The sequence below is a fragment of the Falco naumanni genome, chromosome 6, assembly GCF_017639655.2.
Source record: "Falco naumanni isolate bFalNau1 chromosome 6, bFalNau1.pat, whole genome shotgun sequence".
Classification (NCBI taxonomy): Eukaryota; Metazoa; Chordata; class Aves; order Falconiformes; family Falconidae; genus Falco; species Falco naumanni.
This window is the reverse complement of record NC_054059.1, coordinates 82279636-82298048: the sequence shown is the minus strand read 5'-3', so window position 1 is coordinate 82298048 and position 18413 is coordinate 82279636. Positions and strand designations below refer to the sequence as shown.

General features: G+C 42.8%; 1 protein-coding gene across 3 annotated transcripts in view; it reads left to right on the top strand.

Moving 5' to 3' along the window:
- PKHD1 (PKHD1 ciliary IPT domain containing fibrocystin/polyductin) overlaps positions 1-18413 on the top strand; it is a 275282-nt gene that overhangs the window by 241972 nt on the left and 14897 nt on the right. For all 3 annotated transcript variants that reach the window (XM_040598035.1, XM_040598036.1, XM_040598034.1), the window contains 2 exons: positions 2067-3072; positions 16623-16758. In XM_040598035.1, the coding sequence (XP_040453969.1) occupies positions 2067-3072; positions 16623-16758 (1142 nt within the window). The remainder of the gene's footprint in view (positions 1-2066; positions 3073-16622; positions 16759-18413) is intronic.

The following is an 18413-nucleotide window of genomic DNA, read 5'->3' as shown; positions in this document are numbered from 1 at the left end:
AAAAGCAAGAAAAAGGGAAAGAAAATGGTAAACTGGTGTCTAAAAGTAGGGGTTTTTGCACAGATCCTGTCTCACTTGGCTGTCCCCCCCGAACAGAGCCTGACATTTATGTAATTTCATTGCTCTCCTTGGCGATGTGCGGAGTGAGAGCTCATTCCGGGAAATGCTCACAGACCATAGTCTGCACATGAGGAATCCCCTTGAAATAAATAGTAGGTAAGCGTCCACAGGATCCAGGCATTGAGGGGGAACTATAAGCAGAGCCCAAGATAATTTCTCATAGTTTATTTCTTTTTCAGGAATCTGCTATTTCTTTCCAGCAGCGAGTTTCACACCATGCTTCCTTGATAAGGAGAATGGCCTTTTAGTTATCAAAAAGTTTGTGACCCTCAAGGATGTTGCTGTCCCTTTCTTTTTACCATTAGCACCATGCACTGCTGTTCTGCACACATGTCCCCGAAGCTGCTGAATGAGGAGTGCAGGGATCGTTTAGACATCGGCCATGCTTTGCCTAACATGTTCGTGAGCACAGCTGACTGGGGAAGGATCAGGCTTGGTGAGGGAAGGAGGATTACAGCTGGCTACGGCAGAAAATTCCTCCTCTGATTTTATTTTGAAGAGAGGAAAGAAAAACATAAACACGCATCTTTTCCTAAGATGCTCCAGGCAGAAATGTTTATGGTTTTGGTGCCTGTATCTGAACTCATTTACTTTTATTCTCTCTTTATATAAAATCAGTAATGATCTCATCATTACAGCCTGGGGCACAATTTCTCTCATCTTAAAGCAGAGACCTATATTTGGTCAGATGGAGCGTACCCTAACTCAGAAGACTGTATGGATTGCATCTCTTCAGTGTAGAGTGTCTGTAACAGGATCCTCTTGACTTGTCTCCACAAACACTTGGGATGGGATTTGGTGGCAGATCCTGACATACACGGAAGTGTCTTAGCTCCTGTTATATTCAGTGAAGGAATAATTCAAGTGTTATCTACAGTGACTTTTGCACTCCTGTGGATTATATGCCATATCTATAGATGATGTAGGTACCCAAAGAACTCCAGGTGACATTATGTACTTGTGTTTAAGTCACAGGATCCTACCTCTGGTCATTAAAGTTCAAGGATGATCCAGCTGAAAAAACAGGAGTATTTTAGGGTGAACTTTGTCACTTTCTAAACTGCTTTGTCTGTATTGATGGCTGAGGAATTAAAGGTGTTTCCGTTACCATAAATGTGCATCTAGTGTAATTTCAGGTGCTGTGGGGTGTCCCACCAGACCTCCAGCTGCACCCTTGAGGGACACAGGTCTTCTTATATCCTGTCACATGTATAAGATAACTCAGGGCATCCCATGTGATACTAGATGCCTGACTGTGGGCAAAAAATTTAAACTCCAGATCTCCACTGACTGCAATGGGACACCTGAAGCACATGTAAGGGTCCCAGTTATTTGTAGGTGTCTGAATCTGGTGCTTTCTTCTAGGTCTGAAAGTCAGTCAGATGGTTGACCACAGGAGTAGATTAATGATGTTCTGGTCCTTTCCTTTTTATTTGTTTGCAATACAATCCCTGTGAGTGGGATGAGATGCCTTCCAGTAGAGTTAAATTACCTTTCCAAAGACCTGCAGTCGTGCCCTGATTTGTTACCCTGCTTCAGGCTTAGGACCAGAGAAATGTAGAAGACACAAGGACATAGGGACATAGTGCTGGGTCAGACCAAAGGTCCATCTAGAGAGCCTGCTCTTTCAACAGTGACCATAATTTGTTATCTAGAAAGAATAAGGTAAGTGTATGTGATGTTTCTCTTTCATTATTAGCAGTCTTCGGCTAGTTTTCAGCTCAAGGACATGCTGAGGTAGTTGTGGTTTCTACTTCTTTAGTATCCCTTAGTGTCCAGGCTTTTCTTAAGAATGTAAAATTTTAGTACCAGCAAAAATGACTTGGAGCACTGAATGGGAAAATAACCAGCCATACTATAAAATCCTGAGATGATGTCTGAAACAATTAATTTACTTTTTTCTTTTTTTTTTTTTTTTCCCCCTATGTCCTTCTGTTCTTTTCTAGGAATTTACAGAGATGACAGCATGTGCATCTTCAAGCCCTCAGTACAAGGCTACTTCTGCAAACAGGCAGATCATGCACTTGTCATCCTAGAAAACTTGGACCCCAGTATGAGCAGCCAGAGGCTGTTTCCAGTGGTAGTAATGACTGACAGCTTTATGGACACCTTCAGTGATGTGACTCCACACACACTGTGTAATCCTGAAGAGCATCATTCTACTTTCTTTTCTGTGTTGCCATCCACCAAACTCACTACAGTTTGCTTCCCAGACGTAGCCCCTCTGACTTTCAGACTCTACCTCCTCAGTGGCCGAAATGCAACCAGACTTCCCCTAGCTATATTTTACAATGAACCACTCAGCCTTCGTGTTTTCATTCAAGGGAAATATGTCTCTCCAACCCCATCTTCTTTTTCAACGAACGAAGGGGCAGGAACCAATTACTTTAGCTTTGAGGACAATCTTCTCTATGTTATGCTCCATGAGAAGGAACCTGTTGAAATAGTTGCTGACCTTTCCCTTCTTGTAGCTTTCACTGTAACTGAGGCTGTTGGGGAAGAGGTTGAGGCACGTATAATACGTCGATTAGCTGATTTCTTGAGGATTGGTCATGACCAAGTCAGAGCAGTATATCATGTGCTGGGAGGTGAAAACATGTTGAAAGTGATTTCGGCCAATGCTAGCAAAAAGAAATATCACTGCCCTAACATGGCATTTTGCACAGCCTTTCACAGCAGGTATGGCTCAGAGAAAATGGGGAGAGGACCAGTGAGCACCCGAGCTCTGCAGCCATCTGATGCAGCTGGTCCATCAAGAGTGCTGATCATTGAATTTGGTGACCCACCAGGCCATCCAAGAAATGAGTCAACAAATGACATCTTAAAGACTTTGGCCAGAACAATTATCAACACTCATCAGACTGGAGACCTCCAGAAAGGCCTTGGCTTGCCTATTGATACCTTGATGGTGACTCAGTCTGCCTTACTCTTTCCAGCAGAAGCTAACAATAGGTAAGTATCAAACACAGTATCAGCAGATACTGATTTAAGTGCAGTGAGATTTGATCACTTGATCTACCTATTAAGATAGGGAGCAAGTTCTCCATTGACTGAAATATGACTAACCATGCTGAAACAAGTTTCCCTGGCAGAGCTATGCCCAAGTACTAGCTGGACTCGAGAGTATGAATCTGTTGGTGCTCATGAATCTGTAGTGCAGAGATGTCCATGATGCTTTAAACCAGGAACACAGTTCCTGGAAGTCTGCCTTGAAACTGTCAGGTACTGGGTAAAGTCAATGTTTCTAAAGAAGTTCAGACTATGACAGATTTTAATTTTAAACAATTAAGTTTATGAATGTTTATAAATTGATGTAGCACCAGAGATGCATCATTAACGATGGGTTGTTGCCTTAACTAACGTGTAGGTCTAAGCCTTGATTCATATACTTTTAAAATTTAAGGCCAGAAAAGACCATTTAATCTTATTCTTCAATCTCCTGCATGATACAAGCCACTGCTCTTCACTTTGATACCTCAGCATTGACCTTTCTTTTTGGCTAAAATTCTAGAAAACCATCTGGTCTTGAAGATACCAGACACATCCAATACTACCTGAACGTGTGCCTAGACATAGGATGCTATCTTTGTTTTTGCTGTCACAAGTAATTGGCCACTTTCTCTTGTCAGCCTCTCTCTTCAGCTTCCCATGAGAGTTTCGTGTTCTTTCCTTCACTGTTACGTCAGTGAGTTTCTGGACATTGATTCTTCTTCCTTCTCCAGATACCTCCAGAGTAATCAAATCACTTAGCTGTCTGCTTTTTAATAAATTGAAAGGTTTGAGTTCTGGTGAGTGTTTGTTTCCTTCTCTGTCTCTGTTTTCTGAATCTTTTTTGAAGTGTGCATGTCTGAAAAGCCAACAGTTTTTCTTTAGGATGTATTACCCACTGGATACCTTTAAGATTCAGCTGGAAGCTGAACAGGCTGCTGGGCCACCTTGCCTAGACCGTGCTTTTGCCAAGAAAGGTTGGACCAGATGATCCTTGAGGTCCCTTCCAAGCTGGTATTCTGCTGTTCTCTGAGTCTATGATACCAATGCCATATGCAAAGGTAGCATTAAATCCCATTTTCTACTGGAAGAATTCAATGATCCCCTTAGCCCATTTTTCCACAGAAATAGGTGAGCTCAGTCATCTGTTTGCTCATTGTATTCTGTAATTCCTTTTCAGTTCTAACTTTCCAAGACCCAATCCACTCTGTTTATTTGCCCAGATCCTACATAACACATGGTCTAGGTGCCCATGTTTGACTTTTCCTTCCATAATTTATCAGCTGACCAATCCTTCCTTGCATTCTGTCAGCACTGGATTTATATTTGTTTCTCGATGCAGATATAGCATCAGGCCTGCAGCTGATTTTCACAGAACACAGGATGCTCCTTTATAATGATTTCCCAGTGGGAGTTACCTTTTGAGCTCCTCAGTTACCTATTTCTTGGTCAGATTTGTATATACTCATTTTTTTATTAATATTCTGTACCAAGACTCACTTTTCAAAGGCCATAATTTTTCTACTGCTCCACAGCAACAAACAGCTCTTTCTGTCCCTCCTTCCTCTGTCCCATCTTGCTCTTTTCAGCCTCTTGCAGCCGCTATTTGCACTGCCCAGATGGCAGCCCTTATCTGCAGACAAGGCTGTGAGGAGCCGGGCTGGGAAGGGAGCAGACAGCAGTGTATTTCAGCCTCAGATCCCGAATCTGTATTAAAAGCATATGGGAAATATGAAAAAGGTAATATCCCATCTGTTTTTAATAGGGGACATGGGATTTGATGTTTGGCAACCTTAGTGTGTACTCTCTTGATATTGCATAATGTTATTTTTTGATGTTGTGCACTACTGAGCCTTACCCAAGTATAAGCATATTCCATCTATACAAAAAAGAAATTGGATTTGTCTAAGACTTGCTTTCTCTAATTAATACCATATCCTGAACATTTAGCACTGACCTCCGTACCATCCTGATGTCTGTTGGCTGCTGGTGATGCAAACTACTATTCACATGCTTAACTTTTCCACTAGGCATTGTGTGGCTTATGGTAGTGAAGCACGCATACTAAGGGCACTGGTCTGTGACCATAGGAATCTTCGATTTTGTTGTTTGGTTTTGGTTTGTTGGTCTGGGGTGGGGGGGTGTAGCGGGGCAGGGGGGGGCGGAGGGGATGTTGAAGTGGTGTAGTATTAAGCACAGTGGGAAATTATTAGTTGCAAGATCAGGACCAAACTCTCTTCAGAGAGAATTTTTTTATCAGTAGAACTAATATCACTACGGTCAGGGCGGGTATTTGTGTTACGATGCCGGACACTGCAAAATGGGACAGAAAAAAAGTGTTGTGGGAAGTTTTACAGCCTGTGATAGGAAATAGTATCCTCTCTCTGTGCCATCCCAAGACATGCCATAGCCTGCAGAGTGTGACAGGTACAAGACCCCTCATTCGGGGTGTCTGTTACTGATGATCAGAACAAAAGGAGCAACAATAGCTACCCTGTGGGAAAGGAACAAGGTAAAGATTTTGCCAGAACCCTATTCAATACCTATAGGTTCTTCAATGTATTGGTGTTACATCATGGAGTGGGGAAAGCAGGGATCACCTAAAGGAAAGAACCACCCTCTTCTCTGTGCCGGGGATGGAACCTTGTGGCTGCCTTTTTTTCAGGTGCAAATAGCATCTTCTCCACACTGGGGACTGCTCTCCCAGCTGAGGTTTGCCTTCCCATCTGTACATGCCCTGTGAAACCTGTTGAAGCAGCAAGAACCAGGAGAGGTCCTTAGGAAGGAGGCTGCTTTATTGTAAGGAAAAGAACAATGCTAGCTTAAAGCCATAGATTCACTGTCTCAGCAGGGAAAGACCTGGGATGTGTATTGAAAAGAATACCAACATCACCAGACCACCAACCAGCTCAGAGCTCACCCACCCTTAGTGCCTGGGCTCCTCTGCAGTGATATTTATTGCTGCCCATCAGTCATAGCTTTTCTGGAATTACTCATGGCTGACATTTCTGATGCAATAAGGCCACAGATAACAGGCAAAATGAAATCAGGGTTTTCCTGTTGGGACATGTAGTAACCCCACTGTCTATCTGTCTCTCTTTAGGCAGTACATGCTGGCACAGGCAGAGAGAATGGGTCTGGGGTTACAGATCAAGTTAAATATTCCTGTGTATTTTTTCTGTGGAAGGAAAACAGAAATATTTTCACCCCTGAGTAGTGCAAAAACCAGTCAGGCTGTCAGATATACACAGAACCTGCACTCCTGCTGGGCCTTGTGGTTTCAGACTAGTGGCTTCTTTTGCATCAAGACAACAATAAAAAGATCTTTGATGAGCAGAGACTGGGTGTTCATCTTTGCAGCCCAGGACAGTGAAGCTGAAGGGAGCCTGAGGAACCTTGTGTGGTTGGCTAGCTAGGCAATAAAGTCTGTATATCACATTGTCAAGCCCCCCCCCCCCCCAAAAAAAAAAAAAAAAAAAAAAAGAAGACTTATCTGTTATGATTTAAAATGATTTTTTACATGATTTTAATTTAACTCCTTTGTTAGGGTCACTTGCAGCATGGCTCATTGGCTTGTCAAGGAAAGACAGGTAATTGCTGTGACTGCTGTGATTGCTGTGACTGCTATAGTCTTGCACAGCTGGAGAATCAGGGAGATGGTTACCAGGTAGTTTTATTTTCCTGTGAATGTGTATTTTCCTGTGAATGTCTGTGTATTAATATATACTGCAAGGTATTTACAGACAGAAATCTCTGTTTTGCAAAGTTTGTCTTATATCAATATGAATATAAAAGCGAAAAAACGAGAGCACAACAAGGAAGGTGTGTGTGTTTGTGTGGGTATCTATACAAAATCAGAAATATAAAGACAGTCATCCAGAAGCCACTTAGTCCATATCCCCACACTAAAGCAGGGCACTTTGCTCCTTCTTGATGGACCTTTAACCTGCCACAAACTTAAATTTGCAGACATTAATCTTTCTTTATTAAAAACAAGGTTTGGGGCAGTGTGTGAAAACCAGTGTGAGTGCAGGCAATAACAGTGTTTGAGACTCAAAGCAAGCAAAAAAAGTGAAGCAAATCATTAAAGAGCTGCTCATTCAGACAGCAAAACCCATGCAGAGAACTAAATGTGAAAGTACAACTAATCCACTATGTCACATGGCATATACACATGCAAGCAGGGTTACAGGGCCAAACTAGATTAATTCTGACTCATCCTAACTCCAAAATGCTTGGGTTTGGTAACCTTCGTGCAGGTTTCAGGCAGGCTGCTCTATGGAATTGCACAGAGTTCTAAAAAATGGGAGATGATGACTTTTTTCCTGTGCAGGGATCCAGCTTCTCCAGCGGGTAGGCAAAGGCAGAACACTAAAAATCCTGACCTCGATGCTGCAGCTATTGCAGCACTTCAGGCTCTATGAAGGTTTTATCTACCACAAAGCCCTGAAGCGAAGATGTGGAAAAGGTGATACTCGGGACCTTAAACTGTAAGCTTAAAATCTCCTTAAAATTAAGCTTACATAATTGTAAGTCAGATGTTCGTAGGGACGCTATAGAGGGCATATGCTTGCATAGCATGTGGCACTCTGTTGATATATGAACAAGACAAACTCAGTGCAAGTAGATACAAGGAAGGACGTTTAAGATGATCATGGAACTGGAGTGTAATATCATCATAAAAGATACCATAAAAGATGTAAGAAATAGAATCATAGATTTATAGAATAATTTAGTAAAGAGTTTGGCTTGTTTAACTTGTCAAAACAAGGCTGAGGGGAGATACCATCCTATTTGTGAAAATATGTTGGGAGAGTAAATACCAGAGAGGAAGTTCTAGACACTAATGGACAATGACAATACAGGAACAAAAGGGTATCAAGTATTAAGAGGTGAATTTGCATTTAAAGATAGAAGAAGGTTTATCCTCAGAGAATAAAAGGGAAGAACCTTGCAACAGAACTGGAACGCCATTTCCCATTCAACGTTACCCTGTTTTCCTGATTATTATTTTTTTTTCTCATGTGGCCAAAGCTATATTCTGGGTTTTTTTTTTTTCTTTTTTATTATTAGTTTGGGAATAGCTGAAGCCCATTTTTGTCCAACATCTCACTTATCAGTCTAGTAAAACTGTGGAAAAGTACACATAAATAATCCAGAAGGCTTCTAATCAAAGAAGTAGAATTCTGTAATTGGCTATTTATAGGAGCAATGGGATAAGAAACTTCATGAGAATCAAGTGGAGGCTAATACATGTATAAACAGTGTCATGCCACAGAAAACTGTGAACATATTGCACTTTAGGAATCAGGGTGAATTTCACTATTTTGTTCTCAATTCACAAGTCTTTTCAAATTGGGAAACTGAGTCATTGTGGGATCTGTCAGCAAGAGGTCATCGTGAACTCAGACTCAGACACATCTTCCTGCAATGGAGATGGTGGCAATAGAGGCTTGTATGTGAAAAGAGTTTGCATGAAGACATTCTGCATCCCAGAGGTGAAGATTTTTTATTACAAATGCTTCTGCTAATTTTTTGCTTCTGGTGGCATTTTTGGCCGAAAATTCAGGAAATGAAATTGGGCATCAAAACTGAACTGTCAGTAGCTTTGTGGTGTCAGGAAGGCACAGTCATACCAGGGATGTTACACAAGGTCTTTGACTATGTAGATGTTCAGCTCCAGGTCTGCTATTTTGGCATTTTTCTTCAGAAAGGGGAAACTGAGGACATATCCTGTGGCCCCTCTCCATGGTTGGTAGAGGAATTAAATTGCAGCTTAAGCAGAAACACTTTTCATTCAGGGACTGTTTCAAATAAGCACAAAGTATACCTTGCAGAGCAGGTATATGAATTACTCCTGCAGGTTGAACACAGTGCCACAATATAGGTTACTGCTAATGACAGTGATGTCTGCTCATAAGACTGAATGTCTGTTTTTGAGGAGGGAAAAAACAAAACCAGTCAAAGTAGCCTGCCCCTTTATATATGAACCTTGTGTGAAGCCAGTATTTCCTTTGCAACTTTTCAAACAAATCCCCAAAATACCCTTCTATACAACAGCCATGGAGCTCATATTCCCACTGCAAATCAGATGATAGTTTTTCACCACTGCTTGAATGGACAGGAACCCTTTTGGCAGTGTCACGGTTAAGATGTCTACCACCAGTCACCAATTCTCCAAGCTATGTTTCCAGTCTGAGCCTTACTTTGAACCTAAATTTATGTTAGTATTTACTATGCATGGTAAAACTATCTAAAAATTAGTCTGTATTACTGTCCTGGTTTAACCCCGGCTGGTAATGAAGCACCACGCAGCCGCTTGCTCACTCCCCCTCACCCAGAGGGACGGGGAGGAGAGGTGGAAGGGAATGTAAAACTCATGGAGATAAGAACAATTTAATAATTGAAATAGAATAAGAATGAAAGAACAATAATAACAGCTGTGATAGTAACAGTCATAATGAAAAGGGGAAGGGAAAGAATAGCATCCAGAGGGAAAGGAAGAAAGGAACATGGGTGCACAACACAACTGCTCACCCCGCACCGGCCGATGCCCAGCCAGTCCCCGAGCAACACCCTGCCCGCCCCAGCCAGCCCCCGGGTGTCTATACCAGGCACGACGCCCCACGGTATGGAATACCGCTTCGGCTAGTGCGGGTCAGCTGCCCTGGCTGCATCCCCTCCCCATTCCTTGTGCCCCCCCAGCCTTTGCACTGACAAGGCCCGAGGAACTGAAAAGTCCTTGACTTAGTGAAAAATTACCCAGCAGCAGCTAAAAACATCACTGTGTTATCAACATTGTTCTCACATCAAAGCCAAAACACAGCACTGTACTAGCTCCCAAGAAGATAGCAAACTCCATCCCAGCTGAAACCAGGGCAATTACTCAAAGGTGACACCCATGAATTACAAGATTCAGGCAACTGGAAGTCCTACCCGCAGTATAACCGTGGTGGAAACCACTGCTTGCTCTGACAGTGGGCTTCCAAAACCCAAGTGTTTCCTCTGTGGGAAGGGAGCAGGAGGTAGGAAAGGTGAGAGGACAGCAGGAGGAAGCAGAGGAGGAGGAAGATGGAGAGGTAGAAGAGAGTCAGGAAAAGGAGTGTGGGACTTTGCAGGTCTCTATCCCTCTCTAAGGAGGTATATACTGCCATATATTTCCCATGCCAGTGTGGGTCTTTGAAATCAAAGGGTTTGTGATACTAATCTCAGTTACGAAGGAAGAGGCTTAACTCAAGAGGAGCTTTTCCCATTCCTCAGTGTTGCTCAGAAGTTATGGCTGTTCGGACACATGCAGGGGAGCCAGGAGTTTCCTCATCACCTTTCTCAGGCACTGGAAAGAGTTCTGGTCCCAGTACCATCAAACAAAACCTGCCTTGTTTATATCACATATGGATCCATTTTCCCCCTTAACAATTAATGGAACCCACAGTAAAAGTGATGATTTACATGACACATGCACACAGCAGAGAGGAGCTGCCAGCCATGTCTCTGAGGGACTGATCCTTTCTTCACTCTGCTTTATTTAACGTGTGAGCAGTGTCACCTCTATCAGCAGAGCTTGTCTGGCATGACATTCGAGTGAGTGACGGCCGTGACGGCTCCCAGGTCAGCTGTTCTGCTGTCGCACCACACTCCTGACCGGGGCTGCGTGTTGGATATGAAAGGGAGAAAAATTCTTTCACATGCTTTGTTAGCAGGAATCCAGCAAGCAAAAGGTTAAATGGCTTGGGGTGCTGGGTCTTTGTGGGGATGTGTGTGCGTATATATATGTATATGTGTGTATATATATATATATATATCTATATACACACGCACACACCTTGGTTTGGCTGTAGGACCTCATGCCCGCAGGCCACAGCCACATTATCATCTGGAAATTGGATAACGACAGCACAATGACAAATCCAGGTTGCTTGCAATAAGGTGCTAATCCCTTTGCTTTAATATCGGAGCAGCGTGTAATGATGTTTGGACATCACTCCAGTTTACTGACGACCCCACTGGGGCCGGCAATAGAAGCGTACAACTGTCTAACAAGCCATCAGGTGACCGCCGTCGTCAAAGCAACGGAGGATGCAATCTAATCTTCCCTCCATCCCTTCCAGCTCCCAATAAGGACCAGATTATAGAAGTGGCCCATCAATGCTTGGTAACTCGAATCAATTAACGTTAATTCGCACAATGCTATGATGTATTGTGATCACTTTCATTTCAGAGAAGGGGGAAGAAATTGCTATAATTCACCTAAAATGAGGTTGTCTATGGTGCTGAGGTATTAATTGGGTGTCCATATTAAATGGAAAAGGAGCACGGTAGTGAAGGAAAAGTGGATGAGTGACTCTCTTGGCTGCTATTGACCTATCAGAAGAAGACAGTGCCCTTTTCCTTTGCTTTTATCTATTACAGTTTTCCCTATTGCGTGTCAAGTTGATGTATTATAAAAAATTCATTTGGTGACCTTCCACCCCCCTAGCAGATTAAACAATTTCACTGGGATGGCATCATTAACAGGGCCTTGCATTTAATGATGATTTCTCTAAAAGGCCACGGAGATTCGATTTTAAGCTAACAGATTTATTGCACTATTATAACATATCGTAAAAAACTGTACCACCTACGGTCTGGTTTTAGGATAGAAACTGTTTAAGAGTTTATGTGAAGCTTAAAGTGGTATTACCTTGGGATATGCAGCAGCAGCAAAGCTCTGACCCCCGGCGGGATGCTGTTTACATTTAATAAAAGACGTTTCTCCGACAGTAAACTTTGGGAGTGTGTTACGGAGGAGGCCTGGCTTAGCTCCTTGCTGCTAGCAGGTGGCTTTGTAAGTAGGGGTGTTTCAACACATCTGCAGCAATTAATGGCAGTCACTAATGAATCTGGAGGATGTTTCTCTCCTATCTGATACATCTGCTCTGTCCCTCTCCTTCTAAAGGCTCTTGCTGATCCCACCTCACCCTTGAGTGGATCCATTAAGTTCCTCCTGTCTCCCTATTTTTCTTTTTTCTGTAAACAGTGATAAGGTGTCTTATCACTCCAGACTGCAGGAATCTGGACTCTTCCAGCTGCATCCACCAGGCAGCTGCTTGCCTTCGGCTTTTGGTGCCACTGGGACTAAAAAGTGAAGGTTGTCTGAGCTCAGGGGAAAGACTGCCCTTACTGGGAAGACATGTCTCTGTGTTCCTGGATGGCTGTGTTCATGCTCTGTGACTATGCCTGATTTGTAAAGTGGGGAAAAAAAAGTCCTGAAAGCTAGATTGAGAGCCATTTGGAGCTTGAACAGTCTCTAGCCAATGGAGAAATGGGAATCTGATGGTGGTAGTGCCCCAAAAAGCTTAATTTCAGAAGTTGGTGAAAAAGACTGGGTATTTTAATGAATACATACTCCAGGACAGTATGCACTGAACCTCTTCTTCAGAACTTGTTCAGTCTAACCATCTTACCTGATGCTTTCAACAGCTGTAAAATATCCAGCTTCTAACTAAAGCATCTTTGCTTTGTGAAAGGAAACCCTGACAATGATTAGATAAAGAGGCATAACTCTCTTGCTCAGCCTTGCCCACAAAGGCAATTCAGTTACTTGTTTCTTACCCAGGTCACCATCAATCTAGGCCCCCTTGCTACTTCTTCACACTGCTAGATCTCTTGTTAGCTCTCTGCCATCACACATCCACCTTAAAGGCAGTGGACGCACGGCTTCATGCAAAGCTCCCTGCTGATGCTAGCTAGAATGTGCATTTATGTGCTTAGGTTTTTTAATTTTGGCCTTATTGACTCATCCTATGTGAAGGAAGGGAGACATCAGTGATGTCTGACACCATGGGTCCTGTTCAGTCCTCACAAGGAGGTATGAGCATTATATATTTATTGTTTCTCTGTTCTCAAGGAAATCTGCAGCCTGCTTTCCACTGGAGTTTATTTCCTCTAGCTTTGACTTCTTTCTATAATATGGGAAAAGATGGCCATTGGTGGAAATAACTGTCATCCTTAGGAGAGCTTTTTTGCTTAAAGCGGTAATTACTTCAGGCTCATGGTCTTCTGCATGGTCCCATCTCTCTTTCCCTGTCTCTATTACTTAATGATAAAATCTGCAGGGGGAGACAAAGCCCTAACAGTGCAGCTGAGAGGGCACAGGTACCTGGTGTCTGGTTAACTTCATCACCACATGACATGAGAACGTACTTCTTACCCAAAGACGCAAAATTCCTCACAGCCCTTCCAGTGAATCTGTACCTACTTTGCCTCACACAAGTCCTCAGCTTGCCTATCTCCTGTCTTCACTACGGCATCTTCTTTCTTGTAGCCCGTCTTCACCAGCAATCACCATCTTTTCAAGAAAAAAAACAAAAACAAAACCCAAACAACAACAACAACAACAAAAACAACAACAACAAAAACAACACAAAAAACCCCTCCAAAAACCCACCCAAGTCTTTGGCTTGACCATGGTGCATTTTGGCATATTATTTATTCTACAACTTCTTCTGAATCTCCTTCCCCTTCCAAGGACATACTGACGCCATAACACCAGCATTGCAGACATACCCAGACAACTGTTCAATTAGTTTCATTGTCTATGTTTGTTAGAAAATTAAATATGCCAGGAACTGTTCTCTGGCACCAAGGCCAATTGATATGGATCGGTCTGTGTCCACAGAATTAAATTCTCTCACCCACCATTTCAGGGTGGCCTCATCCAGACTGCCAAGTGAGAGTATTCTCTGACTGTATTAGCTCCCAGACCATTTGTCCTGGACTTTGCCGTTGGCCCTGGACCACAGTTTGTGATGGACTGATAGTTTAACAATAGAAGTGATCAAAAGTCAGTGCCAAGGCTTGTTCTTTGGCATTATTTAGTTTTCTAGTATAGATGTATCCATCAACTTTAATGGACCCTTGACCTAGGCTCTTAGTCTAATCTCTTTCCCCTTGAAGTCAACTGATAATAGTAGCTATGATGATGATGATGATGATGATGATTACCATTACTATGCTACTGCTATATTAGTACTTTTATTATTACTGTTTATATTATTATTATTGCCGTTGTTTTGTTGATTTTGTTTTTATTATAATGTCTATTGTAATTATAATTAAACTTACCAGCTTTCCTTGATTTCAGAGGGACCTCCTTCCCTCTGCCCCAGATCTCTCCACCTAGGTTTCAGTCATGCCTTTATGCCTGCAGCAGACCCTTTACTTTCTCTGACCTCTAACATCCTCGCTACTAAAGAGCAGACACTTGCTTTCCTGCAGAGCCTCAACATGTTCAGCAGACATGCTTTGGCACTAATGGTGAAAGGATCTGGGTTCCCTGGTGTCCCTGCTGACTAAGGTATCACGACCAGCTGGCTGTGCCCACATTTAGAAGAGCTGCAAGACACTGAGCAATGGAGCCGCTCCCCGTTGAGAGCTGTCAGCAGGGAATTGCAAACCAGCCTGCTCCTTCCCAGCACGAGACTTCAGGGTAGTGACAAAACAGCGTGCTCTTCATGCCCATCACAGGGAAGGCAGGACTCCTCACTGCGGTCCTTGCTAGGCTACAGGCACGCTTGTCCGTCCCCACTTCCCAGTGGCAAAGCTATGCCAGGAAAACCTGTTTTCCTTCCAGCACAACTCACCAGGGGAGCAGGAGGCTGCTCCTCTCTCCTCCTCCTCCTCCTCACTGACACTGACAGCAGGAACGCAACCGGCTGTGTGCAGGGCTGCACCCTAAGGCAGGGACTCCCTCACAGCAAGTCAGGTGGCACCATGTGGGATCTAAACACCATGCTCTGTGCTGTGTTAGCTGGACTCAAATCACCTGCAAAGAGACATTAATGTTTAAGCATGCGTATATTGTTGGTTTGATTTGGTTTGTTTTCTTTGCCGCTGCTCACCCTAGGGAGTGGGAACTACTTTCTACACCCACATTTTACAGCAGCCTTCCTTTAAGTCTGAGATCTGAGTGCAGTTTTACCACGTAGGGTGTGGGGTGTGAAGTCAGGGCATTTCATGACAATTTTTTTCCCGTTTGTTGGTGGTTTTTAAAGAAGCTGGAGAGAGAGATAAAAATATTTTGGGCTTACAGAAGCCATGCTGAGACTGACCCAAACTTGTCTGGACTGAGCTGGAGCCAGAGAGCCCACAGACAGTGCAGAACTCTGCCATCAAAACAGGTGTGACTTGGTGTATTGTTCCTGCAGTGAGTTTCAGGCACAGTACTAGATGCATACTGATGGAAGGAGCTGGATAAGAGTACAGACGAATGCATTGGTGCTGATGACATGAATTTCAAACATAACACTGCCTTTCAGACTCTTTTGCTCACAAAAAAGGAAAAGAACCAGGGTAACAACTGAAACTTAAACCCCTGAGCTCAGTCTTCAGACTGCAGGTATCCTTAAAGCCTTAAGCTGATCTTCCCAGTGTCTGTGGTTTGGACCAGTATTTCCCATCAACTGCAGTATAAACAGTTTCTGGTTTGTAATGCATAGTAACACCCTGAAAATAAAACCCTAAAAACCAGAACCCAAACCAGAAAACTAAGTTAAACCAAAGGAAACTTAGGCTCCATTTATCTTCTGTTTGTAAACACCTTTAAGCAAAAACTCGAGATGAATGAATAGCGTTTCTACTTTCATTTCAAGACAATACCAAACCCCCAGCCGCTTCACTGCAATTGCAGATTAGAGGGTTTTATATATATATAAATTATATATATATGAGAGATACCAAATGACACAAAGCACTGGGAGGGGGAATGAAATGATATAGGCTCAGAATAAAGTGTTGATTCTTTATTCAAATGCAAAAGCCCTCTCCTGGGATGCTCTAATTTAAATTTCAGTCTTGGAAAAACCAATGCCTTCCAATGGGGTGTCTGTATACTGCTATATTCCAGCATGCAGACTTTGCAGATAATGAAGGGTAAGAACACAGGTGTGGCAGGATAAAGAAATACAATAAAGCCCTGTAAGTGCTGTGCTTGTGTAGCGGAACTGAAACTTTGTTCTTAGAGGAGATCAGTGGTGTTAATTGGAAATCTTTCTGCCGGACAGGAGGCATTTGCAGCCTTCACTGTTATCAGTGCACTGCAATGAAGACTTTGGGGTTTTATGAATCCATAAAATCCTTGTCTCTGCCACATACTTCCAACGTAATAGTGAGGATAAAATTAACTTATTTTGTTCTTTTCTCACCTTTCCATCTGTAACCTGGGGATTAAAACAAAAGGATTTTTCATTACCTAGGTGCTGCTGTCTGTTTGAAGTGATGCCTGCTTCATATTTCCATACATACTGCTCTCACCCAAGGAATCAAAGTGCTATGATAAGATAAATCAGTATTGTTTGGTGTAGTGCTCCCTCCCATTCCTAACAAACACCTGCCTTACTAAAGTAGAAAATCTCCTGAACAGAAAGTAAAATGTTGTTCCTAGGTCGGGTGTGAAGTATCTCTGGGACTAGCACTGAGTGGGTTTGTAACATTAATTTTCTGATTTTTTTTGCCCCACATTCCTTTTCATGTGAAAGAAATGGAAGCAGACAACATCCGGAAACATGCTTGTACGTGAGACCTTACAACATCTCAGTTCAGGTGCAGCCCTCAGACGGAGAAATCGAGAAGCAGCTTCCTGTACAGCCAAAAATCATTTTCCTGGACAAGAAGGTAGGATCTGCCGCTCTGTGGATGGATGCTTCTATTAAATCTACACAATTTTGACATTTCCAAGCAATCCAAAAGCTATGAGACAGACCTACATATGGTATAGGACAGCTCTATAAATAAACAGTCTTTGGCATTCTGGGAACATCTTCCAGGATGGTCTCTGTTCACATTTATCAGCTTTTTTTCTGCGATTCTTAGATTCATGCTGTAGAAATCATTGTGTGCTGTTTTCTGATTTCACCTTCTAAAGTTTAGAGGACATCATCAAGGAATGTAGAAACAGCAACACAATCATGAAGGCTGGCAATATCAGGTATAATGAGGGGTCCTGTACTGCCCAAGCCAGTCCACAGCATGCAGAGCAGTACTGTATAGAGACCACCGTGTTTAAAACAAGCTTGGACTTCTATGTGATGTGCTTTAGCACTGCCAGAGGTGGTAACACAAGTCCTGGAAGCAGCAGACTAGGTCCAATGTGTCCTTAGATGTTGGTGGGTCTTTGGACTAGATTCCAATGAAATCTGCATAGCATGTCTTTGTGCTATGTTTCTATTTTCTTTATATTTCCATGTCCTCTTCACGGTTTTCTGGCTATTTTCTATTACGGAGTCATTCCCATTTTGCTGGCCAGGCAAAAGTATAGCTGCAGAATAACTAATCCCAGGAAAGACATTGTTACAGTGGTAACCCTAAAGCAAGGTGTCAAATCTAGGCTTGGGCAGCTTTGTGGGCATTATTTCTGGATACAAAGTTGCTTTACAGTAAAACCAGATCAATAGCCATTAGTCATGAGACTGATTTTACAACTTTGAGGCATAAAACTTTCAGCTTCTTTCTGTCTCAGCTCCATTCCCTGCACACAGGCATTTTGTTGCATTGTAGGCCATGGGAGATGCTATTTGGCCTCCAGCTTCTGCAGGAAGGTAAGACCTTTCCACAAGACAACTCCACTGGATGTCATAGTTGGCTACCTGAAATGCCACACAAAACTTACATCTAGGCAATAGAATCTTCCCTGGAGTTTTATGTCCTTATTCAGACGTGTTTCAGATTTGCCACTGGACTTGAGAACTGGTAGCTCCCTCAAAAAATAAAGAAACCTGAAAGCTAATGGTCTTATACACACATACCCTATGAAGTCCAGAGCCTGAATCTACTATGGCTGGATAATTTAGGTATAAAGATTGGTTTCTTTCACGGAGTTTATGAGGACTTTAATCCTCAGCCTGACTAAACAGAACAAACCTACTCAGTTTCCTTGAACCTGAGGAGGTTGTCCTGGGCAACCCCTTCTACGTGGCCCTGCTTCAGCAGAGGGTTGGACTAAATGACCTCCAGAGGTCCCATCCAACCTCAGCCATACTGTGACTCTGTGAACTTAGATACGGTTGTGGTTTAACCCCAACTGGCAACTAAACACCACACAATCACTTGCCCACTTTCCCCTTCACTGCCCCACTGTCCACTAAGTGATGGGGAGGAGAATCCAGAGAAGGGTGAAACCTGAGGGTTGAGACAAGAACAATTTAATAATTGAAATAAAATAAAATAATACTACTAATAACAATAATAATAACAACAACAATTGCAATGAAAAGGAGGGAGAAGGGGCGAGGAATAAAATCCAAAGAGAAGGAGGGAAAAAAACCTAAGTG